At 36.9% G+C, this 26844-nt stretch overlaps 1 protein-coding gene across 37 annotated transcripts in view; it reads left to right on the forward strand.

Moving 5' to 3' along the window:
• The window catches only part of Mpdz (multiple PDZ domain crumbs cell polarity complex component), a 159349-nt gene that overhangs the window by 105049 nt on the left and 27456 nt on the right, over positions 1-26844 (forward strand). For 20 of the 37 annotated variants that reach the window (XR_015440073.1, XR_015440072.1, XM_087183939.1 and 17 more), the window contains 8 exons: positions 3678-3855; positions 6745-6855; positions 10664-10762; positions 13740-13902; positions 15667-15863; positions 16883-16974; positions 17182-17269; positions 18788-18868. Coding sequence is in view for 35 of the 37 variants with exons in the window: in XM_087183939.1 (XP_087040065.1) it covers positions 3678-3855; positions 6745-6855; positions 10664-10762; positions 13740-13902; positions 15667-15863; positions 16883-16974; positions 17182-17269; positions 18788-18868 (1009 nt within the window). In the remaining 2 variants the exon portion in view is untranslated. The remainder of the gene's footprint in view (positions 1-3677; positions 3856-6744; positions 6856-10663; positions 10763-13739; positions 13903-15666; positions 15864-16882; positions 16975-17181; positions 17270-18787; positions 18869-26844) is intronic. The other 17 variants (XM_087183944.1, XM_087183947.1, XM_013069734.3 and 14 more) reach the window with 4 other exon arrangements.

Consider the following 26844-nt stretch of genomic DNA (forward strand, 5'->3'; position numbering starts at 1 on the left):
TTAATTTTCCCTTCAGTCTGATCCTTTGGAGATCTATCTATGTATGATACTTAAATCCCTAATTCATTCACTTTAGTTGTCTTGTATTCCAACATGTGAATATGCCATACTTTGTCCATTCTCAGGTTGACGTTTGAGTAGTTAATAGTTACTTGCTTTTATAATAATTCTGTGTAATAATATATGTATTTATACTTCTCTGTGAAAATTTAGAGTGTGTATCGAGAAGAATAATTACTGGCTCATAGGCTTATGTGTAATTTTTACTTTATTAGATGAGTTGTTAAGCTGCCTTTTATGGTGGTTATACCAAACTTTATTTCTGTATCCCTTCTGTAAGTTCCTCTTTCCCCGGTCCGTTGTTACTACATAACATAGTCATTTTTTATAAAACGTTTTGTCAGTCTGATGGATGAAAAATGGTACCTCTTCTTAATAAATAAAGCATAATTGGATTAGTTGGTTGTGATACACATTTGCTCATTTGTTATATTGTTGAAGAAGAATCATCATCATCATCATAAAAGGTTTATTGGGTGCTTACCATGTACCAGCGCCTGATTTGTACTTGGGTGTATTAAGTAATTTAATCATCTCACAATCTCTGATATAGAGGCCTTTATTGACACTATTTCACAGCTAAGAGAGAATGGGATAGACTAAGCAAGATGCGCATTGTCACATGATTACTGTGTTAAGAGGCAGAGCAGGTTGAGACTGGAACTTGGAAACTTAGCTAATTGTCAACAAAGTGTGACCTCAGAGCTGTGTTTTACCTTGCCTTTCTGAATTTCATTCTTTTTAAGCTTATGTATAAAGCTCTAGAAAGACCCACCTTTTTTCTGTGGAATTAACTATGATGTGAAAATACCCTACACATCGTTTGTTTTATAGATTTTAATTTTCTTTCCCTGGAATATCTACTGGGTTCTGGTCCTGTGGATAAGGAGCTTGGTTCCTCAGCACTCTGGTCGTTTCAGCAGCTCTCTCTCTCTAGGTTGCTTTCTCCATAGCTAGAATCCATATCTTTTAGTTCTAGACAGCATATTTAAAATTTTGCTATCTGTGCCAAACTCTTATGAGAGAATAAGGTGCTATTGTCCACAGGTTACTTTACCTCTCAGCAGTTCTTTCCTTCTTTGTACAATGGGGCTAATAATGAGTATGAGAATAAAAGAATAAGATTGAGACCTCATGATCCCTTGATAAATATTAACTGTTATTGCTGGGTTTTTGTACTATTCCAGAAATCACCTACCCAAAAAGAGCCCCAGGAGTCATTTTATTTCCTTCCTTCCTTCCTTCCTTCCTTCCTTCCTTCCTTTTCTTCCTTCTTTCGTTCCTTCCCTCTCCATCCCTTCCTTTCTTCCTTTTAAGAGAAAATATAAATATTTCTACCTGTGTATTCTGGCTTCTTACAAATGAACATGAAGTGGCTAAAGTTGCTGACTTGTGTGCTCTGGTAGTTTATCTTAGGAAATGCCTTAAGAAACAAAAGATGATATTGATTCTTTTCTTTCACAGAATTTCTAGAGTGAGAGAAAATGAATAGAATTTAATATTCACGAAGATTTTATAAGATCAATGATCATGGTAAATTCTTTAAAACTAAACTGGTGAAGTTTCTAAGATTATAGGTTTCCTGTTAAGTAAAAGTACTGACCAAAGGAAAAATGTGTCTCAGCATTTGTTTATCTGATTCATTGCTAACCTTCTCTTTTATCTGTGATACACTTTAATTCCCAGTCTTTTCTTTTTGGATCTCCACTCAGTTCTCAGCAATCCTTTTTGACCTTTCATTTCCTTTGGGAGCACCTCAAATGTTAAGGCTGAGGGCACATTTGACCATGTTGTCTTCTCTACTTATTGGCCAGTGTTGTTTTCTTTTGTGAGGCATGGAGCAGACTGTAAAGATTTAGCACTCATCTGCTGCCTTGTCTCAGACCAACACCTCGCTGCAAATCACCTTACTCTTACATGCCTGCCTTTTCCCAAGATGTGTACTTTAAATCGATTTATAAGTCTTACAACTATTTGTAATTATTATAAATGATCATTTGTTTATTCTCTGGGTAGAGAAATGCATTCAAGACAAAGGCAGTAGCTCTTAAAGCAACAGGAAGGAGGTGATGTGGTAGCTGGATGGGAGAGAGCCAAGTGTGGTTTAGGAAGTTTAGGGAGGTAGAAGAGGGATCAAATTATGTAGGATTTTGTTAGCCACTGTTGTTCATGCCCTGACTATTAATGGAACAGGTCTACTTTGACAGGAAAGATTTTGCAAAGGCAGGCCTCTAATGTAGCGTGTCCAGGAGTGTTCTTCCCTGGATTTGGCTGCTGAGTTTCGAAGCTACCATCTGTTCAGTGGTAGCTAAATTTACTGATTACTTAGTGCCTATAATATTAAAGCTCCTGCAAAGTGGTACTTTTACACTGGTCTGTGCCCCAGCCCGGAGTGTGAGTCTTATACTTACTTATAACAAATCAGCTGCATGCGTACACTAGCATTTATCAGGCCTTACAAAGCATATCATTAGGAAAGCATTTTAAACTACATTGTTTTACTACTAGTATACCATTTTTTAAAAAGTTTTGCTTATTACTATTTTTAACAATTTCAGTCATTTTTGAACCTATAGTTCATTGGCATTGAGTACATTTACATTGCTGTACAGCTGACACTACCATCCAGCTGCAGAGCTTTAGTCATCTTGCAAAGCTGAGACTCTCTGCCCATTGTCCCTCCTCCCACTCCCTGGTAACCACCATGGTACTCCTCTCTATGAATTTGTCCACTCTAGGGGTTCATATTCATGGACTAATGGTATTTGTCCTTTATTTCACCTAATATAGTGCCCTCAAAGTTTATCTGTTTTGAAATAGTTTTCAGATTTTTCTTCATTTTTAAGGATGAATAATAATCCATTGTGTCATATATTATTTTGTTTGTTTATTTTGATGTTTGGTTGTTTCCACCCTTTGATTATTATGAATAAAAAGTGCTTCTATAATCTAAGAGTACAAAATATCTCAGTGAGACCCTGTTTTGAATTCTTTTGGGTATACACCAAGAAGTGGAATTACTGAATCATGTGGAAATTGTGTTGTTAATTTTTAAAAGAACCACTTCTATAACAGTTGTACCATTTTGCATTCCCACCAAAAATACATGGGTTCCCAATTTCTCCGTATTCTCATCAATGCTTGTTACTTTCTGCTTTTTTGATAGTTGCAATTTTAATAGGTATGAGATAGTATCCTTTGGCATATTGACTTATACATGTAATGATTAATGATAGTAAGCATCTTTTAATGTGTTTATATGCCACTAATATATCTTCTTTACATAAATGTCTATGTGAGTCCGTTGTTTATTTTTCAATCTACTTGTTTGTTTTTTGTAATTGAGTTTTACAAGTCCTCTGTTAATCCCTTGTCAGATTGTGATTATCCCTTGTCAGATTGTGATTATCAGATATATTTACCTCCCATGGCTTATCTTTTTACTCTTGGTGGTGTCCTTCATACAAAGATTTTCAGTTTGATTGTTTCAATTTGGTTTTTATTTTTTCCTTTGTCAGGGCCTTTGGTGGCATATACAGGAAGGCATTGTAAAATCCACTATCAAGAAGTTTCCCTATATGTTTTCTTCTGAGAGTTTAAAAATTTATTTTTGATAGGGTTGAACTTTGGAGAGAACCAAGCAAATCCTTGGGCATCAGCATTGTTGGCGGACGAGGGATGGGGAGTCGTCTGAGCAGTGGTGAAGTGATGAGGGGCATTTTCATCAAGCATGTTCTCGAGGACAGTCCAGCCGGGAAAAACGGGACCTTGAAGCCTGGAGACAGGATAGTAGAGGTATCCTTCATGAGCTTTCTGCGTCGGGATCTTCACCTCTGCCACCTGCTTTACCAAAGGGGTTGCCATCTGGGTACTGGTTACTCTACTCAGTGTTAGAGAAAAGTATGTTTGCAGTTAAAATATTTCTTTCCATCCTTCTTTTTCTTTTATTTATATGATGGCACATTGTATATCTCAGTGAAGAAGCTGATGCTTAGTAATATTGCCAACCAGTTTTTAAAACATTTGCCCCATGGTAAAATAATTATATCTGTTTGAAAAAATAAAACAAATTTCTTAGGGAAAATTGAATTGTTTAAAATTATATATAATTTTATGTAGTATATAATATATATCATAATATTCACAATATATATAATGTACATATCATAATTACATTTTCCAATGCAATTTATTTTGAGAAATACTTTATCATTATTTGAGTGTAGAAAAACTTTGTTGGATGAGATTTTATTCCAAGTAAATCTTTATTTTTTATAAAATCCTCAAACATCAAGCCCTTGATTATTGTTTATAAATATTTTCCCCCCAGTGCAGTCAGGGGACTCCTTTCTCAGTGACGCGTGCACTGACCACTGCAGACACTGACTGTTTGCACATGCATGTTCACCTGTGGATGTTATATGTGAGATGGAAGTGTGTAATCAGTTTGTCCCTAATCTCTAATTCAAAACAGAGTTTAATATTCTAAGTAGACTCTTCTTACATGACCTGCTGCATTCCAGGTGGCAGGCCAGGCTCTAGATGACCCACCGTAGATAAGGTGTCTCACCTGCCCAGCAAGGAGGCTGACATGCAAGCTGGTCCTTCAGAGCAGTAGCCAAGGACAGTTCTATTTAAAATGGTACAAAATAGGTACCTGACCCAGATTTTCTGATTTACAGAGTAAACTAAAAGGGACAGTTTCAAACTGAAGACAATTTTATTACTAATAATAGCCATTGTATTTATACAACTGATATTCTAAACCTATATAACTTATGCATTAAAGTGCCATATTGTTTAAATTTTATCAGTTATGACTTTAAAAATGAGGATTTATTTACTTATTACTTTATTAATCGTCTCTGAGAGCCAGAGAAGGAAGAGATTGATATTTGAGAGAAAAGCAAGGGCCCCATCTCTTTTCTCCCCACTGCAATCATTTATAGGGAATAATGACAAGCTGTTTCTCCCTGCTGCATCCTTATCTTTCATTAAATTTTGTATTGGCCCACTTTGAAATAATTCTCTGTGAGTTCCATCTAAATTTTCAATTTTAGGGCTGAGGATTTAGCTCAGTGGTTCTGTTGCCTGCCTTGAAAGCGCAAGGTCCCGAGTTCTGTCTCCACCTGATACCAAAAAAAAAAAAAGAAGGTCCTGAAGTTTTGGGCCAGGGATCTACCTCAGTGGTTTCGCCACCTGCCTCCCAAGCGGAAGGACCCGAGTTGGATCCCCAGTACCAAAAAAAAAAAAGAAAGTAAATTTTCAATTTTAGATCATCATTGAAAAGTTTATTTTATACATTCTTTATTATGGATATTTTTAGCTTAAATAAAAAAATAAAAAGTATTATAATTATTTCAAGAAAACATTGGTCATAGTTTGTCCCAAAATATTAAATGTATTAAGTTAAAATATACCTTTCATTTTGCAAAGAAAGAACATTTCTGAGTTAGGAAGTAGCCACAGGTTAGCGTAATTGGTGCTGACTCGTGCATCATGTGCAGAGGCTTTCCCATTACACGGAACGCCTTGGCCTCTGTACCATGGGACTCTGACCTGTGCCTGTCCTGAGATGATCTGAAAAGGTGTGCAAGTTAGGTGGCCAGAGGTCCACAAAGTAGTACTCTGTTCTGAGTGTAGTGTTCTTTGGACTTGCGCTAAGATATCTAGCATCATGTTAAGTTTTCCCACTAGTGGAATATATGGTAAACACATAGTAGACAGGAATACTGACCTTTGTCTTACAGAAAAACAAAACTTTAAAGCCATTTTTAATGTACACCAAAATAAATTGCTCTGTCATCTGTGTGTCAACGTGAGGGAGATTTTCAACTAAAGTAGTAGTTCTTTGTGATTCTTGAAAGATGATAATGTTCTGTGCCAACATCTGATAATTGACTTTCTTTTCCAGAATTGTGTCCACTCTGAGCTTCCTTGGTAATTGGGAACAATAAAATGGCAAAATAATCTACAGTTTTCTGGCAAGATTAGCATTTGGCCTTTTAAACTCTTTTCTTCCTTGTTCATGTAGTCTATAAGCGAACCAATCATCACCTAAACAGTTGATCATCATTAAAAAAATTACAAAATAACTTTTACTTTCAAACTATTTGTATGAGAATTACTAACAGATGAGCACAATATCTTGGCTTCCAGCTCGTGTCATGTCTATTGCAAAGATATTTTACAAAACTAGCTTTACTGTAATCTGATTGGTTTGGACATCAGAATTTTGTTTTTAACCTGAAGTTTCCTAGTATAGAAATATATAAAGCATCACTTACCTCCTCCCAAACTACTCTGTAATGAAGTAGAAGAAAATCAATGCAGTGACTTTCATGAAGACAGTGCTGCTAGTCCCTTTTAATTTTTATGTTTTAGTCCCTTTTATTATCTCTTTATTGATGCTGATTTATTAATTTAAAGGAACAACTCAGCAATGTAAGGAATGCAGAAGCAGAATGCCATCATTCCAGCTGATTACTATTTCAGAAATCTGTGTCCAAAAGAAGTCTACTGGTCAGATGAAAAGTTTCACAGCCTTAAAAGTAGTCTCAGTTATTGGAGATACTGAAGCAAATTTCTCAGGAGCCTAATGGAGGATCTTCAGAACCCCAGATCCATAAATTGTTCTTTTATTCTGTAGCTTCTTGAATGTTAAGCTGAGGCCTTCCATTGCAGGTGGATGGAATGGACCTCAGAGATGCAAGCCATGAACAAGCTGTGGAAGCCATTCGGAAAGCAGGCAACCCAGTAGTCTTTATGGTACAGAGCACTATAAACAGACCAAGGGTAAGCAAACATAAAGGGCGAGGTAGGCATATCCAAACAGTGCTCAACTTGGAGTCTCATTCAGCAAGGGCCAAGTTCTCTGTATGAGCAGATAATGGATTCATGAAGTCTCAAAAGACTTATTAAGATTTTTTGCCCTTTTAAACATTGAGTTATTTGGAAATCCCCTTCACCATGTTTAATAGTCTTAAAGTCTGTTGAAAATACATAGAAGTAGGATTTATTTATGATCATAAGTTTCTAGATGGTTAATTACTCATATTCATTTATAGTCACAAAATATACAAATTGTTGAAAGGCATGTGGCATAGTCATTCAGGTTAAGTCTGTGATTTCTGTAGAGCCCCTTGGAAGCCAGAAGGATTGCATTTCCTTTAAATTTATTCCCCAGACAGAATCTGCTATCTGATGTATTTGTGCATCCCACTGAGCAGAGTTTTACAGGGTGGATTTTGTTTATTACTAGTGATTTTATAATTGCTGTTACCAGCTGTAATCACTATATAGTTCATCACCATATAGCTCCTGGTGGACAGAAACCTACTAATCATCTTACCCTCTCATCAAAGGCAAAATCCTTTGAAAATATTTTAGAGAATACAAGCACATGTAGTGAACATTGCTGATGAAGAATTCAAATAAGGCTTCATGGATTTAATATGTCCTAATGATGGTGAAGGTGAAAATTATCAGGGTTTAAAATTCTTTTTTTCCCCTATTCTGTATGCCTCAAAAAAAATTTCACATGCAGGAGTTACTAAATATATTTTTGCATAACAAAATTCTTGAAAAACATGGATGGTGCCTCAAAAGCTTTCCTACTATTTCAAGAGTTTCTTAGCTTCCTGAAGCTCTTAGTTTCTACTTGTGGATTTAGCAATCTCTGTTCTACTAATTCTCTTTGAATTACCTGCTTATCTTTAAGGTTGGTTGTCTTTAAAAGAAAAATGTCAACATATATGAGGGTAGTTAAAGGTATCATCTAAAACTTAATATAATTTTATGTATAAAATACTTTGAATTTAACTTATAAAATTGAGATAATGCTGAAATGATGAAACATCTGTGGATGAGATTAGCAAAAGTAATATCAATCTTCTATGTCATGGAACACAAAGTAACCATATTTATTTCATTGGTCCTTCCTTTTGTTCTTAAGACAGGTGTAACTCTGGTCTTCATTCCTTTAAGGAATGAATTTAGTAGTTCTTAAGCAGTTTTCTTCACATCTGCAGGTTTTAATCATTCGGTTGTTTATTGTTAGGTAATAATTATCCATTCAGATAGAAAATCTGCCAAATGGTAGGGTTGTATCATGCTGCATTCTTTACAAATCCATTCAATTTGTTTAAATAACTACAAATCCTTTTACATTTGTTTCCATTTGTTGTATCAAACACAGACACAGCATGATAATGTAGCTAAATTAATGTTTAAGTTAAAGCTTTTATTCTGTGGGTGGGTGAGTTCTATTCCTTTTTTGTTGTATTTTTAATTTCCACCTTTTACATCATTTGGGAGAATATTATAATCGATGAATAACAGTTCTTAATATTACTTTAAAAAGTTAAACTACAAACATTTCTTTCAATGGCCATCACATTTTCTAATGAGCCTAGAAAGATATTGTCTAATACACCTGCAAAATATTACTATTTTATTATATGAGGTATAATAACACCTAATTTTGAAGCAATTATCCCAGGATAAATTTTGGTTGAAGTGACATGTTTAGTCACGTTTTGTACATTTTGTTTTGGGAAATAATTAATTTTTCATTTAAAATGAAATATACCTTGTTTCCAGGGATTTACCTCCCTGTGGAAATAATCATGTCTGTAGTAATATAAAGCAAAATAAGAAAAATCACAAATACAAATCTTAGTGGTGAATGTTTTGTTTGTGAATGGAGGATAAGGCTTCCAGGGAATCTTATGTGTAGGCTGATGAGCTGACCCTTCTTGTTGGCCCTTAGGCTGTTCATGGGTCAGAACCTCCCAGCGGGTCCTGATCGCTCTGCCTCAGTGTGGCTCCTTAGGAGTTAGTCTGGCCTCACTGACTGAAGGACGAGCCCCACTGATACCATTAACGTGGGCCAGGGAAAGTTTTCTTCTTCCCTGAATGTCCTCTTAGTTAATAATGTTTCTGCTTTTATCAGCCACTGAGAATATAGACAACTTTGTCACTGATTTTTTTTTTTTAGCAAAAAGTTGTATTTCTATCTTTTCCCAAGAATAGAGTGACCTACTGTTTCTTCTGCTGTGCTCATCCTGTCACTTTACATTTGCCATCAGGGCCAAATTCTAATCCTATAAGATCTGCAAATTTTAACAACAACAAAAAAAAGCAACCAAAAATTACAGATCTCTTTATTCTATTTCTTACCATCATGATTTTGTTTTCTGTTGGGCTACATAATTATAAAGGACACTTGAAGCTGAAAAATACTATGTGTGAAGATTGGAAATAGTCTCTACCCTCAGTACATGGAATTATTTTCTTTAGGATATGGTTTATCTCTGCCCTGTTATTGCTTCCATTTTAATAAATGGTCATGTTCCTTGGCATTTGTGATGTTCTCTTTTGTAAACCAGGAGTTGACATTTTAAACTGATTTGGAGGGAGAAAGTCGAGATGGGCAGAAATGTCATTGTGCCCATATCTTTCTCCCTGTCTTCCCTCTGTAGGAAAAACGTTGCAAGAAGAGCAGATTGAAAGGGTTATGTAGCATACGCTTTGGTATAGGCGCTCGAGGACACAGTCTTCCCAGGGTGTTCTTCCACAAGGAGTGGGGTCACGTGACAACCTCTCTACACGCCATGCCTGCCAGTGGGGCTTTTTTTATAGACAGAAGTAACACAAACATTTAATTGGAGCCAAAATGAATTTTAAATGTCTACAGTTTCCCCTGAAAGATACAGTCAATAAAAGAAAAAGATAGCGGGTATGAAAAAAGGAGAAGAATTTATTGTGCTGAGGAAATTAATTTTTTTTTAACTATGAGAATGCTAAATTCTATCTGGCAAGCAACCTGCCTTTAATATGTATATTCAGCTCTAACAGTCCTGGCTCAGACAAATCACAAAATCTATGTGAAACACTCTAAAGCGGGTCTTCAAATATTGTTCAAAGCCCATAAATTACCAAATAATATGGGAAATTTTATAGGAATTTTGTTTTAAAATATGAATCTTTATGTTCCTACCTTCACAGAAAGAGAATACCACTATAGACTGGTGGTTCATTTCTCCATGCTTTTAAATTTATTGCTATGAAGCAGCCTTAATATCTAGTCAAAATTTGAAAAGTTTCCTTAGAGGAAAACAAAATAAAGGAATAATGAAAGTTACTCATGAGCTTGCAGACAAATGTTCAGTATGCATTCTGGAATATATAGACTATTTTAAAATAATACAATTACCTTTTAAATATAAATAAAAGAAATTTGAGAGTTTTAATTTTGAAATGTGTTTGTTGATATTCATAAAGTGTAAATTAATATATAAAGTAGATAAATATATATATATGTCTGTCTGTGATAGAAAAGCCATTCAGTGAAAATAACTTTGAGGTCAGTTTGACATTCTAGTTGTTATATTGCTTGTGGACTGATTTCTACTCCGGTATCAGTTTAGGACATAACAGGCAAACCTTCAGCACAAACTTATGATGATGCCATTAATTACTAGATATATAGAATCTAGTTTCACACAGACAGTTCTTTAAACCAGTAAGTATTTTGTTATAAAAATTGAGTTGTTTTAAGTACATTTCTTTTGCGCTTAGCGCCTCTTATGTTTCCTTTTAGAAATCCCCTTTGCCTTCCTTGCCGCACAACCTTTACCCTAAGTACAACTTCAGCAGCACTAACCCATTTGCTGACTCTCTCCAGTTCACCGCTGACAAGGTTGGATGATGCCCATTGTCTTGCCATTGCCTTTTGCAAATGTTTCGTTCTGTTTTACTACTGTGCTTTGTCCCAGTTCATTGTTTGCTACATTTGGGCAGGAAAAAAATCAAAACTAAAAAATAACAGTGTGTTTGGAGTGGGCATGTGAATTTTCTGTGAGAAATTATCTTTATGGCTGAAACTAAATAGTCTTTTCTGAAAAGGAAGGGAGTAACCTGAGTCTAGTGCCTTTCCTGAATTTTATTGAGATTTAAATTTTCTGATACCCAGATTTTTGCTAATTCCCAAGTAAATGAACTGCTTTTACATATATTTTCTTTAAAACCTTGTATTGGTTAAAACCTTTCAGACTTTACAAGATGGCCATAGAAGCTCTTTCAATTGTTCCATAAATCATTGTATATGTGTACTCACATTAGTCTGTTGAATATTCATTAAGTGTACCTGTGTAAATGCCTGAGTCAGGAAGTTTAACTGTTTCCAGGCTTGTAAGTCTATACTTGGATAGTCTCATATGCTGATAAATTATAAACACCGAACAGAAATTTACAAGAACTTATATACCATAATTTGATTATGGAAAGAAAGAAAGCTGTCAACAATTTCTTTTAGAAAACATTTTATGAATATTCATCACATTTTCTTATTATTGTAACATAGATAAGCAAAGATGCCATTTCTGAAGGAATATGTTTTTTATTACTGTAGGAATTATAGAATTCAAGTAGAATTATCTTCCACTGTTCCCCAACTAACCCTTTTGCTCCCACACCATTTAAGGTTTGTCTTCAATGTGAAATTTTTCTGAGTGGGTTAAAATGTGTTCTATGTGTATGTTATACTTAATGTATACATATGTCATGGAATGATTTCAAGCGCACTTTGGATTTTTGCCAAAAAAAGGCTAAATGATCTTTGTTAAAGACTTACTTTTTCTTTAAGAAATTTTAGAGAGTGTTAATAGCAAGCCAATTAGATCTTGAAAAAATGAGGGTACCAGTAATGGTAAAATAGAAAACCTAATTGTCCCTCAAGTAAATACAGACTAATACTAGTTTTGTGATGAATGGACTATGTTAGGACACCATTTCAGTTTGTCACCAGTATGAAAATGGTATGCCTAATATCTCGAATACCTTTTAAAATAATAAAGTTTTGTTTCTTTGTTCTTAAGGAAAGTAACAGTCCAAAACTTACACAGCAAAATTTGTAAAATGTGTATCCACAGATTTGTTAAAATTAATAGAGGTTTAATTTAGAGTTTGTTACACTTTTAAAAAATGAAATGGAGTTAATTCAGTCTTGCTAAATAACATTTTCTATTGTTACAGAAAATTAAGTTTTCTTAAATCTGAAGTAGATCTGTTATTATATTCTTAATCTTGATAAGATCAAATGAGGTTTTGTATGTTTGTTCACTTTTATTTGTGCATTATTAATGAGAGAGATTTAAGGAACCACATTTAGGAAGATAATTGATATTTCATTTGCACTAGGAACTTTCATCTGCTTGGCCAGTGACATGTAAACTCAACATTTTAGTATAGCAAATTCTGTAATCTAAGAAGCGATTGCCCTGCAGTCTGTCAGCCGGGTCTGCCAGATAATTAAGTGCTTTCTCAGTCATCAAAGAAAGATCACATTCATGTCATATTGTTTTAATATTGATATATTTTGTGGTATTCTGATTTTTGGCACCAAACAATGATTCCTAAGTATTTGTACATGGGTATCATCCAGTGTATTTGTATCATTAGATGTAGTGTTTTATTTAAATCACAAGTTAGGTGAGATGTTTTTTATTCAGAAAAAAGTAAAACAAAGAATAGAAAAATATAGGTTAAAAGCATCAGGAAAAGCTTCATACAAGGGCTGATACATCAGTGGGTGTCCTGATCCTTGAATCATGTGCTATCTTACTGTGGAAATCAGAGGAGACAGTGTGGTATAATGCAAAGTGCACCTATGGGATTAAGAGTTAAGCAAAAAGAAGCCTAGTACCACTGGGTGATTTTTGAATGAAATAGTTTTCTTCTTGTGGCCTCAGCTTCAAAGAGTTTATTCATGTGCAGAATTCACAGGCTCAGTGACTTAAAGAGCTTTCAAACACATTCTGTTTGATAATAGCTAATATAAGAACTTGTGAATGCCAGATTCATTTTTTAAAAATAGGACCTATGGTCCCAAGTGACAGTGAGTATCCCACATGTTGGTTTTGTATGTGCATTCACTTGTGTTTTCTCACTTCCCTGGTGAATGACTTAGGCAGAGAAAGGCAGTGTTGCCCCTTAGAAACACACCCGTTCAGCTGGGAGTCTGTGTGCTTTGTGCTCACAGACTGACCCCTGCTAGCCAAGTCTGCGTGTGGAGTGCTCTTTCTTTTGCATGGATTTGTTGAGAATCATTTGGGAGAGGATTCAGGTAGCAATAAAGGTTTCTTTACATATAGATTCACTAATGAGTTTTGAAGGACAATCTCCTTGTTAGGAGGACAATCTCCATTGCTTCCTCCTCTGTAGTCTCTTCCTCCTGCTCCTCCTCCTCCTCCTCTTTCTCCTCCTTGCCCTCCTCCTTTTTCTTCATCCCTTCTTTGTTTTGTTTCTTGACAGACTTTTCTAGACCCCTGAATCTTGCACATATCCCTCAGTATTTATACATCTTGAATAAGAATCTTTTTCCAACAGGGGAAGTTTTAACACTTTTCTATCTTAGATCCTTTAAGCTTTAAAATTGAATTATTCATTGGCATAATAGCACATAAGACCTTAATAAAGTGTGTTCTGGTGCTATTTTGTATATTTAAACTTTACCTGAATCCTACCTACCATTTCATGTGTGCATATATGAGCTTTCCGTGGTTTGGTAGATATTTTAAAGCCAGTTTTTGTTTTTTACATTGTTCTGTTGGATTTCTTTTCCTTATGTTTTGCTCCTTAGACTGCACAGACCCACGGCATTCTTCTTGTTCCCCCAGGCACCCAGCCACTCAGAGCCAGAGTCAGAGAAGGCTCCAGTGTGTGATGTTCTTCGGCCCTCTTCCCCAGCATTTGCAGAAATGGGCAGTGATCATGCACAGACATCTGCAGGCATGATCTCAGAGGATGTGGACAAAGAGGATGAGTTTGGTTACAGCTGGAGTAAGTTCTTTCTGTGATGCATTTAATCACAAGCAGCCTTAAAATAGCTCTGAGGTTCTCAAAGCATATGTCTCGTATGAATAGTCTGTTTCAGCTTCAAAGACACATGCTGCCATTTTGTGTGGGGAAAATACTGTTTGTTTTAGTTGAATACAACATACATTCCTGAGGCATAAAATCATAGTTTTCCTTTCCTTTAAAACTGCACTGCTATTAAACTGCTTTGCTTCTTGCATGAGAATTGAAGAGGACAAAGTATTTTCTCAGTGCACAGAATCAGCTGTCTGTAGTCTGGATATCTAGGCCTCAGATTTCTCAATAAAATCTAGTAGCTGTTGATATTACCCTGAAACTTCTGATATGTCTGTACTAGTACTGTGACATAGTATAGTGGTTGAAATGAAAACTTTGGCCATTTGTTAAATTTTTTAACAACTTCCAAGTTTTAATCCAGTGGTTATCTCTTTCTAAAAATACTGTTCTTCCCCTGGTTTGCTAACATTAGATTGGATAATGTCTGAGGAGTACTAAGCACAAAGCTTGATGTACAAGAATCATTCACAAGCAGCTAATAAGATCCATGGGGTATCTCTGTTTCTAAGGAAAAAGACTATTTTATAGGGAAAGATTAAATACTTAGCCAAAACTTATAAATGTGTCATTATGTTAAAAAGTTTCCTTTAAAAATCTAATTATTTTCTTTAAGAAAACTATAGTGCATTTAGAAAGAACAGAATGTAAAAGTGGTGCTGTTAGATTCTAGGAGTCAAGAGAACAGTTTATTTCATGTAGTTAAGAATCAGTGTAAATGCAGACCATTAGCCATATAGCAATTTTCTAAGACATGATTTGTAAAGTTGGTAGTTTTTATTTTGTCTGATATCAATGCCATTAGAATATCTTGCTGATCTAATCAAGGTGATGAGAATATACTGAGAGGGCAATGTGATCCAGAGTTTTGGTTGCCATCATCCAGCCGCTCTGTGACTGTATGGCCTAGAGCAGTGTCTTAGTGTCTGCAGTGCTCCGGTCAGCTAGCTCTGCAGGCCTGGACTTGGGCCACCTCCTCACAGCCAGCAGTCAGTGGTCCTGCCAGGTGCTCACCCCTGTGGGCATTGGAGCAGATCCTGGTGTGGCTTCTGAGGCAAAAAGGGGTACATCACAAACTCGCCTCTTGAGACTATGGAGGGGGAGAGAAATGGTCTCATCTAGTCAGGACATGGACCTCAGAGCTATAGCGGTCACATCTATGCATCCTGGCCTAATGGTTGTGTGCATAAGAAAACTCAGTCCCTTCATTCTGAATGTGTGAACCAGGTGACTCCCACCATGAGATAATCTACAGTGTACATTTGACATGGGAGAGGAGCTCCTGCCCATCAGAGAACACAAGTGTTATGCATGCTTTATTTGTTGTGCTCTACAAATGATAAAATTAATTTCTGGTTCAGTTGTAGTCTTTTGAGAGTTTGTAAATGTGAATAATCACGTCTCTTGGGCCTGATTATGCCAAGGTGAACTTATTAATCAGAAACTGTGCCCTCCCACCCTTGATACAAAGAAATTCCTCAAAGTTTGAGAATTCTGAGAAACCAGTCCTGATGCCGAGGCAGCCAGTCTGTTTTCCTTTTAGCTGCCAAAAATTACATTTTGGTCCAAATAATGCCTTTTTGAGATAAAACCAAGTAGCCTAGCATGTCAAAGTGTATTTGGCTGTGAACTAGCTTTTAATGCATATGGTATTGTCGTTATTTTTGTGTGTAGAAAATATCAGGGAGCGTTATGGAACCCTGACAGGCAAGCTCCATATGATTGAACTAGAGAAAGGGCATAGTGGTCTGGGCCTAAGTCTTGCTGGGAACAAAGACCGAACCCGAATGAGTGTCTTTATAGTGGGAATTGATCCAAACGGAGCAGCGGGAAGAGATGGTCGACTGCAGATCGCGGATGAGCTTCTAGAGGTAAATTCTTATGGACGGCTTTGAATCTTTTCTTGCCATATCAGAACAGTGGAATCTCCAGAATCTAGAAAATACCCAGACCTCATATGTTGACTGAGAAAACTGTCACTGGCCTAATAGAATAGATGCAATGCAGCAAATTTGGCTCTAAACCAAATCTCTGTGTTCCCATTAACTTCCATTCAAAGGTCATGACTGTGTAGCACCAGAAACAATTTTTGCTCCAAGACAGTAATAAAAATCACACTTGAAAAACATTTTTGAGCTGCATTTTTATTAGTTTTTGAACAGTGAAATGACTTGCCATTCCCCAGGTGTGAGGTCAGCCCCAGGGGCATTCCGGAGGTGGACTCCCTGTGGGGTGCGCTGGGGGTGAGGCAGGGCTGTGGGGCTGAGTAACAAGTGAAGTAACTCAGCTGCCAAACACAATTAATTTGTGAACTAAACTTGATAGCCCTGAGAATTTATTTGTTCGTGCTGTTTGTCCTTGTGGCCTGTAAGCAGCATCTGTATCTTCAGATTGCATTTACACTGATTTTCCCTGTAGGCTACGCAGACTCTGACAACAGTGGCTGAGTGACTGGAAGACTTAACTGGCAGTTTGTGCGGCTGCTGTGTGGCTTAGGCAGGGCCTGCTGCCTATATTTGCAGTATCCCTAGCACTGCTTCTTCTAGGGGAGAAGGGGCTATTACAAGCCTTGAGTCTTGAGACAACTGGGAAAGGCGAGAGTACTTCCAGGACGGTCTCTGTGGGCCACATAGCCGTTGCTCTATAAAGCAGGTGGGAATCAGTGCCTTTGAGCAGGTTTGCTGTCCGCTTCTTGCAGTTGATGCAGATGATGCCTTCTCCAGCGTCACTGTAATATGGGCTTTGTGCACATCAAAGATCAGGCTTGTGTCCTAGTGAGGAAAACACAGAATATTTTAAAGAAGAGAAAAAGTTTGATTAGCTGGGTAGGATAATAAAAATTTATGGAATTAAAATTTGGAGCTTAACCAGTGATACTTAATTTTCACAGATCAATGGTCAAATTTTATATGGAAGAAGTCATCAAAATGCCTCATCAATTATTAAATGTGCCCCTTCAAAAGTAAAAATAATTTTTATCAGGTGAGAATGTTCTTCTACTGGTTTACCAAATACTTTTTGTTAACATTCAGACTCTAGTTCTTTTGAACAAAAATAAAATATTTGTGTTTATATGTGAGTGTTGTAGTTCCAAGTCTTTAGAGTTAGAGGATTTTTCCTAATATTTTGACTCTTCAGGTAAGAGTATGGAAATAATATTTTGGGTTGATGCTCTTTTTTTGCTTTTAGAAATAAAGACGCATTGAGTCAGATGGCTGTATGTCCCGGAAATACGGTAGAATCTTTGCTTTCCTCAGACAATCTTCAGAATAAGAAGGTATTTGTTACATTTCTCTGGGAAAATAGGATCAATATACCCCTTATAAATTCAGTTAACAATTATAGGCCACTTACAGGGATAGCAAAGATAAATGACTTATTGCTTCATTGCTAAGAGTTTAGAGCGTAGTAAAGATGACACTCGTGAAAATAAAAAACACCACTTGTGTGAAGGCTACTGTTAAGTCTGCATAGGCCGTAGTGAGAGTAGGAAAGGAATTATCAGTGCTTCCTGTGGAGAAGGAGTGAGAATAGACTAAAATTAGTAAATAAAACAGGATATACAAGACTTCCAGTTTTCTGTTGTGATTACCAAAATAGAAAATAGGAGCAAATGTCACAAAAGTATACTACATTCTTACTGAGGCAGTTTAAGAATGAAATGTCTGTCTGGAAGCCTGGTAAAAATACACATTGGGACATTTGGTCTAAAGTTACAGATCAGTTCTCATAGAGACTTTCCGCTTACTGGTCATGGAGTTGAAGCACGGCCCACAGAGAGCATTTAGGGAGAAGAAGGGTTCTGCCTTCTCCTGTAATATGGGTGGTGAGGAGGAGGGCTAAAGAGAGGTCAGGGAGAAGGAGAAGGAAGCAGGTTATATCGCATTTAAGGAGAGATGTTTCAAAAGGTTGTGTTCCACAGCCTCAGAGGCCACGGAGATGTCCAATGAGAGGACAATGGAGGAGATTCCCTGGATGGTCAACTAGCAGATTATTGGGAAAGCAGATAACGTATATGAAATTAAGGAGTAATACCACTTTTGGTGGTAGTTTTGATTTTGAAAAGCTTTGGATACATGTGTAAGATGGATAAAAGAGCTGGGTGTGGTGGCACATGCTTATAATCCAAGCACTGGGAAGCTGAGGCAGGAAGATGATAAATGAGATCCTACTCTGGACAATTTAGCAACTTAGCAAAACCCTAAAATTTAAATTAAAATTTCAAATAAATAAATTGTACTAGTTACCTTTCCCATAACTGAGACACAATACCACACACCCACAGCTTAAAGGAGAAGAGATTTAATTTGGCTCACAGTTAGGGATTCAGTTAATGATTTCCTGGTTCCAAGGTAGAAGCATCATGGTGGAAGGATGTAGCAAGCAAAGTTGCTCCACTCATCATGGCCAGGAAGTAGAGCACAGGGAAACAGAGACTCAGAGAGGAAAGGAAAAGGCCTCAGATAGAGACCCCGAAGCTGAGTCTCTGAAAACACCACCCAGATCTGTGCTTCACTCGTGCTGTCCCACAGGTGGATCTTGAAGCCCATCACATTGACCATCCACCTTCATGGTCACATGAAGTAAAAAGGGAGGGGAAGTAGCTCAGTGCAGAGTCCCTGAGGACCATGCATAAATGAATGAGAATATAATTCTCATAAATTCCATAGCATATTAAAGCAGTAACACTGAATTGCACTATATGAGATAATTTCGATTATGTGGGCTTTATAATTAAGCAAACAAGAATACTAACACTACATTATCCTTTTTGCCATTTCTTTTCTTCTGTCAGGTGGAACCCAGTATTCCTGCTTCTGATCCAGTTGCAGACCTCAGTTCACTTAAAAATGTGCGGCATCTGGAGCTTCCCAAGGTAAGTGTGTTTGGAGAGGGGACTGAGTGGTGGGCATACCTCACACCCATGCTCCCGCTCACTTCTTCTCAGGTGTGTGGTCTGCACACCAGCAGCATCAGTCTCACCCAAGCCCTGCTAGAACAGCAGACCCTTGCCGCTGAGACCCACCCACTGAAGGGAAGCTTCTGGGGTGGGCCTAGTAGGTGGAGTTTTAGTAAGTCTTTCTGGTGATTTAATGCACAGTAAAATTTGAGAACCAGCTAATTGCTACTTAGCAGGAGCCCAGCTTTCTGTGCATTTGTGATTATTTCAGGGTGTGAAATTCACCATCTTGCCTTTGATTCATTTATGGGGACCTGCTAGGGAAGAAATAAAATAAGAAATAGGAAATGCAGTCTTGTCTCTCATAAAACTAAAAGCTCAGATAGCTAGAAGTCTCACTGATAGACAATCAGTGAGGTATTTGCTTTGAGAAACTCTAAACCTTAGATTCAAATGACTTATTTGAAGAGGTGGCTTGCTGAACAGAAACTTCCACCTGCTTTCAGGTGTTCAGGCCGGGCCAGGAGGCAGTGAAATCTGTGCCGTGCTGGGGAGGAAAGGAGGAGAGAAGGTAGTGGGGTGGGAAGAGGAGGATGTTTATGAGAATGCTGAGGACAGAAGTGTGTGGTCAGCACCCTGCCGTGTGCAGGGAGAGACGGACCCCAGAGTGTTCTGTCTATGTGGAATCTCTCTTCATACATACATAGTCACATGCTGCACAATCTTCTTTACTTCAGTTTCCTCCCCTTTCAATTAAAGATCATAATAGCCGCCTCCATCCCAAGCTCCTAGGGCAGAGAAGCTCAGCCACTGCCAGCACCCGGAAGGAGGCTCCCCCGCCGCCATCACAAGCTCCTAGGGCAGAGAAGGTGAGCCACGCGGGCACCAGAAGCACGCCCACCCCTCCATGGAAAAGAGAAGACATGTAAACAAGTCTCAAAAACAGACTTCCAGATCAACTGCAGCAACCTCAAAGGGAAAAGGGATGGAACAGTCTGTTACTCAAGCACCCGGACTCTCTGAACTGGCAACAAAAGAGGATCTGGAAAAAATGAAATCAGAAATAATTACTCAGATAATAGCAAAGATTTTGCTCATGGTGCGAGACATGATTAATAAATCTAGAGAGGACAGATAAAGAAATAGAGGATCTGAGGAACATGATGGAATCCCAACATAGGAAACTAATGGAATCCATAAAACAAATGCAAACAGATTTCCAAGAGATTAAAAACTCCATTGAAAGTCTGTGCAGCAGAATGAACTAATATGAGGATAGAATTTCACATATAGAAGAAAAGATTGCAATTAATGACCAGGAAAAGAAAAATTGCTTGAAAATTGTAAAGGAACATGAGAAATCAATCCAGCAGCAGCTAGACGATGCAAAGAAGAATAACATAAGACTAATTGGAGTCAATGAAGAAAGAGGAGAGAGTGCAGATGACATAAAAAAAACTGTTCACAGAAGTGATGGCAGAAAACTTCCCAAGGAGGGGAAAAGAACTTGACATACAGATAAGTGAGGCATATAGGACTCCAGCTAGCCTTAAACAAAAAAAATCAACACATAGGCATATAATAGTTAGGATTCCAGAAATCCAACAGAAGAACAAAGTTCTACAAGCAGTCAGAGAAAAGAAACAAATCACATACAAAGGAAAGCCCATCAGAATCACAGCAGACTTCTCAATGCAAACCCTCAAGGCAAGAAGAGCTTGGAGTGATGTATTTCAAGCCCTAAAGGAAAACAGCCTCCAACCCAGATTGATGGACCCTGCAAAACTATCTTTCAAAATTGATGGAGAAATAAGATAATTTCATGATAAAGAGCACCGCAGGAACTTCATGAATACCAAACTGGCACTCCAAAAACTTTTAGACAATAGCCTAGGAAAAGACAGTGAGGATCACAACCCCAGGAAACCCAGCAGAATGAATCCATTGGGCATGACAAATTAAATGCAAAGGGGGAGAATCCAACAAAAAGAAAAAGTCATGACAAGGCTTTTAAAACTTTTAACTTCATCTCACTAATGAGGGTATAATTCAGTCTTATTATTGTACTGATTAGTATTTTTCTGATTCTGGAGTTGCACACCATTCCTTGTGCTATACTGGCTATTTATCATCTTCTTATGTCTACTTTTTAATTGGGTTGTCTATTAATGAGCTCTAAGAATTCTATATATATTCTGGTCATAGGTTATATGCATTGTAAATATGGTCTGTTTAAGGATTACTTTTCATTTTAATGATGTCATTTAGAGTTCTAAATTTTGGTGAAATCTCATTTATCAATTTTTTCTTTTATACATCATGTTTTTTGTATCCTAGGTAGTTCTTGCCTACCCTGAATTCATAAATATTTTCCCTTATAATTTCTTCTTAAAGTTTTATACTTTTAGCCTTTCTTATTTAGATCCATATATCCCTTCAAGTTATTTTCATGTATGGAAAAAAAAGGTTGTGGTTAATTTTTTATATATGGATACCAGATGTTCTAGTGCCATTTGCTGAAGACACCATCTCTTCTTCAGCTCTTGAATGAGTTTATATTCTATAAAATCCTAATGTTAAATAATCTTTCAAAACTCAGTGGACCATATATGTGTGGTTCTATTTCTAGATTCTCTGTTTTATTCCAATGATCTATGTCTTTCCTTACACCAACACTGCCTTGATTACTGTAGCTTTAGAAGAAGTCTTAAAATTAGGTACTAAACATCTTCCAACACTGTTTTTGTTTTTGTTTTTGTTTTTAACTTTTCTAAGTCCTTTGTACTCCTACATAACTTTAAATTTCAATATCCAATTCTTCATTTATAGCAAGTATACACAGACCTGAATTTTTATATATACCTTGTGTTTTCTAATCCTGCTAAATTCAAGTACAAGTTCTAGGGGCTCCTAGAGATTTCTTAGTATTTTCTCTGTAGGTGATCCTTTCATCTACATATAAAGATTTTGCTTCTGCCATGCCAATCCTATCCTAGTTGTGTCATTTTATTGCCAGACTATTTTGGTGGGGCCTAGGTTTCAAAGTTTAATGGACAGATAAAGAGTAAGCATATCTGCCCTGTTCCCCACCTTAAGGAGAAAGCATTGTATCTTCTCCATTCATAGAAGGCGTTCTTGCTGGAAGTATGGAGTGCATGTCTTTAATCTGTTGAGAAGGTTCTGTTCTTCTTCTAGTCTCCTGATAGCTTTTACCATGAACAGCTGTAGAATTTAGTCCAATACTTTTTCTCCAACTAGTGACAGGATCATATGGCTTTTTCCTTTCCTCTGTTAAAATGATGACTTTTGGGGGTGGATCTTCCAATGCTGAACCAACACTGCCATCCCTATAACAAAACCACTTTCTACATCCTGCCAGATCTGACTTCTAATAGTTTATTTTGTTAAACAAATTTCTATCTATGTTCATACTTTTTTCTTCTATTATCTTTATCCAGTTTTAGGATTAACACAATGTTGAGTTCCTAAAATGAGGGGAGAAGTGTTCCTTCTTTTTTCTGCTTTAAATGTTTGATATAATTTATCAGTTAAAATGTTTATGAGCCTGCTGTTGTCACATAGGTAGGTTTTCAAGCTAGGAATATACTTTCTTTAATAGTTGCTATTCAAATTTTATATTTCCTCCAGAGTTAGTTTCATTAATTTGTCTTCCAAGGTACTTCTTACAAATTGGCAAATTTATTTCAAAACAGATTTTTGTAATATGCTTTCTATATCCTTTTAAATCCTGTAAAATCTGTGGTAATGTCTCCTAGATCTTGATATTGTAATTTAAAAAATGTATAGTTGATATTGTGTAACAGGAAGAAAAGGTCTAAAGGTGCAGGAGAAGTGGGAGGGACAGGGGAAAGGATAAAAGGGAAAAGAAAAACTATGAGAAAAGGAAAAAAATGGAAACAAAGTCTTCGCAAATAGGGAAGAGTGGAGGGCATGAAGGGAGGGCAGGGGAAGGGGAAAAATAAAAGAACCAAGGTACTCATGTAATGGTACAAGATCCCAATGATGAATGTAACTGTATTTTATACCTAAAATGTACCAATAAACTTAATGGGGAAAAAAAAGATCATAATAGTACATATGTCAGAAAATTGCAAAGATTAAATGAGTTGCTTATAAAATAGCATAATTACTGGCAGATTTATTTCTCTTTACAGTACAAAAGTGGGTTACTGTAATGCTAGGCATCTACGGGAAATTTTTATTATGTGCTGTTTTGTAATAGAGAAAAAAAGAACAGATGTCATTAAAGCCTTTGCCTCTTCTCCCTAGCAGTCCATACACTTTCATTAGAATTCCTTATTCTGCTGCCATTAAAGAGCAACATGAGGGGCCCGGGGATGTAGCTCAGTGGCACTGCGCCTGCCTAGCAAGTGCAAGGTCCTGAGTTCAATCCCCGGCACAGAAAAAAAAAGACACGAAGTATGACCCAAAATCTGGTCAGTGCTCCTGCCAAGTGCCATCTAACAGAAAGGCAGGCTCATAAAAACACTGTGATGTGTTCTTATCCACCTTATCCATTGCATTTGGCTCTGTGCGACTTCCTGCTCTTCTCAAAGTCAAACTGTCCATGAAAGTTCGACATTTTGAATCAGTTCGGGACATCTAGACAGTCCAGCTACCGATGCTTATGAGTGGACAGGAAGGTTGAATGAATGTGTCCAAACTGAAGGGGCGTATTTTGAGAAGGATTAGTGGGAAGTCTTTTACCCTAATAAATATTTTAATTTAAATTTTTTAATTTAATTTATTTTTTGTCACATCTCATACATTTTTTTCTCTCTCCGAAATGGGGGTAAAAATAACACTTACCCTGTAGTCTTATAGTGAGAAGTATCTATTATGAAAATTAAATATATATGTCTAGTACCTGGCAATATGCATTCTAAGTATTGTCTGTTGTTGTTATCATTGCAATTGTTAGAAAGAATAACCTGGAAAAAAGATGTCTCACTGCTTCTTGACATTGGTTTTCTCTGATGCTTTCTTTGCCTGCATTAGTCCATTTAATCAAGATGTTCCAGACACACTTATTTTAATCCCCTACTCAGAACCTTTCCAGGACTTTCATTGTCAAGCAGACAAATTATAATTTCTCAGCCTGGTTTTTGCCAGTGAGGTAGACAGGAAGCTGACCTATCTACTAGGAGCTGTTGTCACATCTTGAGTGTTCTCACATAAAAGAATCACATCATCCTCAGTTTCTTCTTGTGTAAATGGGGCTGTCTTTATCAGAAAGTTGTTGTTGAGACTGGATGAGATGCAGAGCAAGATTCCTTTATTCTGTAGTGTGAAAGTTGATCTTCAGTCAGCCTCCTGCTTGTGTATTCAGGGATATCTATTATGTGCACTCCTCTCTCTGAATTAATGTCTGTCTGTTGAGGAAGCCAAGCTCTTGAAGAACATCAATGCACTGCCCACAGAAAATTTCCATTTATATGTAGATTTGAGATAAATTTAAATCTGAGGTAATGCCAGTATGAGTAAGGGGAATATACAAGAATCTTTTAAAACAACTAAAGAAATGATTATTCATGATTTTAAGTGTGAGATTTGGAGTCATTGAAATACTCTGGCACATAACCATTTAACTTCTTTGGGCCTCACTTTCCTTATCCGCAAGATGGGAAAAATAATGAGTTCATATTAGAGATACTATTGTAAAGATGAAATGAAAGAATTTATATAAAGTACTTATCTCAGTATAAGTTATCATAATTACTTTCATTTTATATTTTTAAAACTTTGAAGTTCTGAGCGGCCCGTCAGATGGGTCTTTGAAAACTTTGTTGAGGACCATTGTGAAAACTGGTGGCAAGTGACATGTCACATTGCTGCCCAAGTACCCTCAGCCCTGTTGTGAGACTGCATGGGAATAAAACTCCATTCAACAAAAACAGGAGAATTAACCAGTTTTCTCACACCGGATTTCAGATTTCATCTGAAATCCTTTGTCATGTATACTGTCATATATTTTTAAAAATTAAGTTATTTGAAAAAAATACTTTAATAAGTAATATCACATTTGCTCATTATGTCATTTACTTCTTAGCAACCCTGTGAGATTGCTTAACAACTCCAAGAGGAAGAGCTAAAGCTTAAACTCTGGCTTTCTGCAAATCCTACTTTCTATTACCTGTTTCAATTTGCACTTGGGCCCCATCTCCCTATTTTTAAAGCCCTTGGATGTTGCTAATAAGAGTCCTCTACTTAAATTAGACTGATTTGAATGAGAAGTCCATGGTGAATTTGTGAGAATTTATCCTTCCTTGCCTTTGCTTATACTGTATCACTTAAGTTGTCCTTCCGCTTTCTGTTAGCTTATCTAAAGCCCACATATACTCAAGACCCAACTTAAATATCACTTTTGTTTATTTTTAAATACTTCTTTGATGTTCTGGCCTACATGATACTTACTGTTAATATCTTCATGTACTTGTTGCTTAACCATGTGTGGCCTGAGAGTAAGCCCCTTTGTGGTGGCTTCCCTGTGGCTGTCTTTTCTACGCATCTCAGGTACACACCACGTGCCGAGACAAGAAACTTAGACACTGTCTCACCTATACTGCATCCAGTCTTGTGTGCGTATGTCACATGAGTAAACATGGGAGGGAAGAATGAAGGGACACTTCCATCCAGTGGGTGCACAGGGAAAAAGACATGGAGATCAGGAGTCTGGAAGAGGGGATGATTTTTACATTATCTCAAAATGGGAACTCTATGAACATGCCACTTCTAGTTTTAGAAAAGCACTTGACAAGCCCATTGTATTTTTTCTTTCTAATCTTTTTCTTGTTTGAAAATGAGAAAATAGAAGTATAACCAGAAAGTTCTTGTGCATATAATCTAAACCTGCAGTGGCTGAAATGCTATTTCAACTTACTGCAAGAATTTTTTTATTGAAGATCACAGCTTACTCAAGAAAAGTGCCACAAAGCAGATACAACCTTCTATGACTTTCAGGGGTCTGTTTAATATTCGTGCAGTTTTACACAGGGAAAGCCTTTAAATACTGATTAGACTTTTTCTTCTTCTGAATTTAGAAAATCTTCTACCTTCAAAATGGTCCTCTGGATAATAACAATAGTTTTTTTAGCTAATCTCACTTCTAATTCTTGTTTACTCTTTTCTAACTGTTTAATTATACAGCTCTTCATCCCTCCGTAAGCATCCTACACATATGGTAGTATTTTAATAGTGCTGAAGAGCAGTATTTTTCAGACCTTTTCTTGCTAAGGACTGTATATACTCTGAAAGAAGAAAGGTGAAAAGTTGACCAATTAGATAAGAAATTGTACCTTTACAACCCTTTTGTCTATTCTTGTATGTTTTCTGCTTTTCTGATACCAGTAAATGATAAGATAGGTATGTACTTACTTATTTTTGTAATATACTAAGTGGAGTTTGGCCATGCAGATGTGTGGCTTATTGTTCCTTTTAGGACTTCTTCTGTTGCAAATTAAAAACAGTGATGACCAAATCCTAACTCCAGGCTTAATCAAAGAGAATGTATGTAGTCAAGTGACTAGCCCACAGTCTGCAAGGGTAGTTGATACTGGGATCAGTAGTGTCATGAAGAGCCAGTTTTTTCCCTCTCTGCACAGCCGTGAACAGTGTCAGCATGACCCTATAGCTGGTCTTCCTGCTGGTTCTATCATGGCTGTCAACCACAGTTAAGGCTACATGCTGCCTCTTAAGCATTGTTGGGAGGACCCTGAGTTTCAGCATTCTGAGCACAAGTCCCAGATCCATCCTAATTACATGAGTCCTGATCACTTGCTTACTCTGCATCCAGGGAGTGTGACCATGGGACTAGAATTGTAGAATTGATTTAAATCATTCAGACCTAATCTTTGGAGCTACTTATGCATTATTACATAACAAATTGCAATAAAATCCAACAAACTTAAAACAAAGGCACTTAGCATCTCACA

Source organism: Heterocephalus glaber, unplaced genomic scaffold (genome assembly GCF_053883595.1).
Source record: "Heterocephalus glaber isolate CG9 unplaced genomic scaffold, H.glaber_assembly_v1.0 deba00001481, whole genome shotgun sequence".
NCBI classification, from domain to species: Eukaryota; Metazoa; Chordata; class Mammalia; order Rodentia; family Bathyergidae; genus Heterocephalus; species Heterocephalus glaber.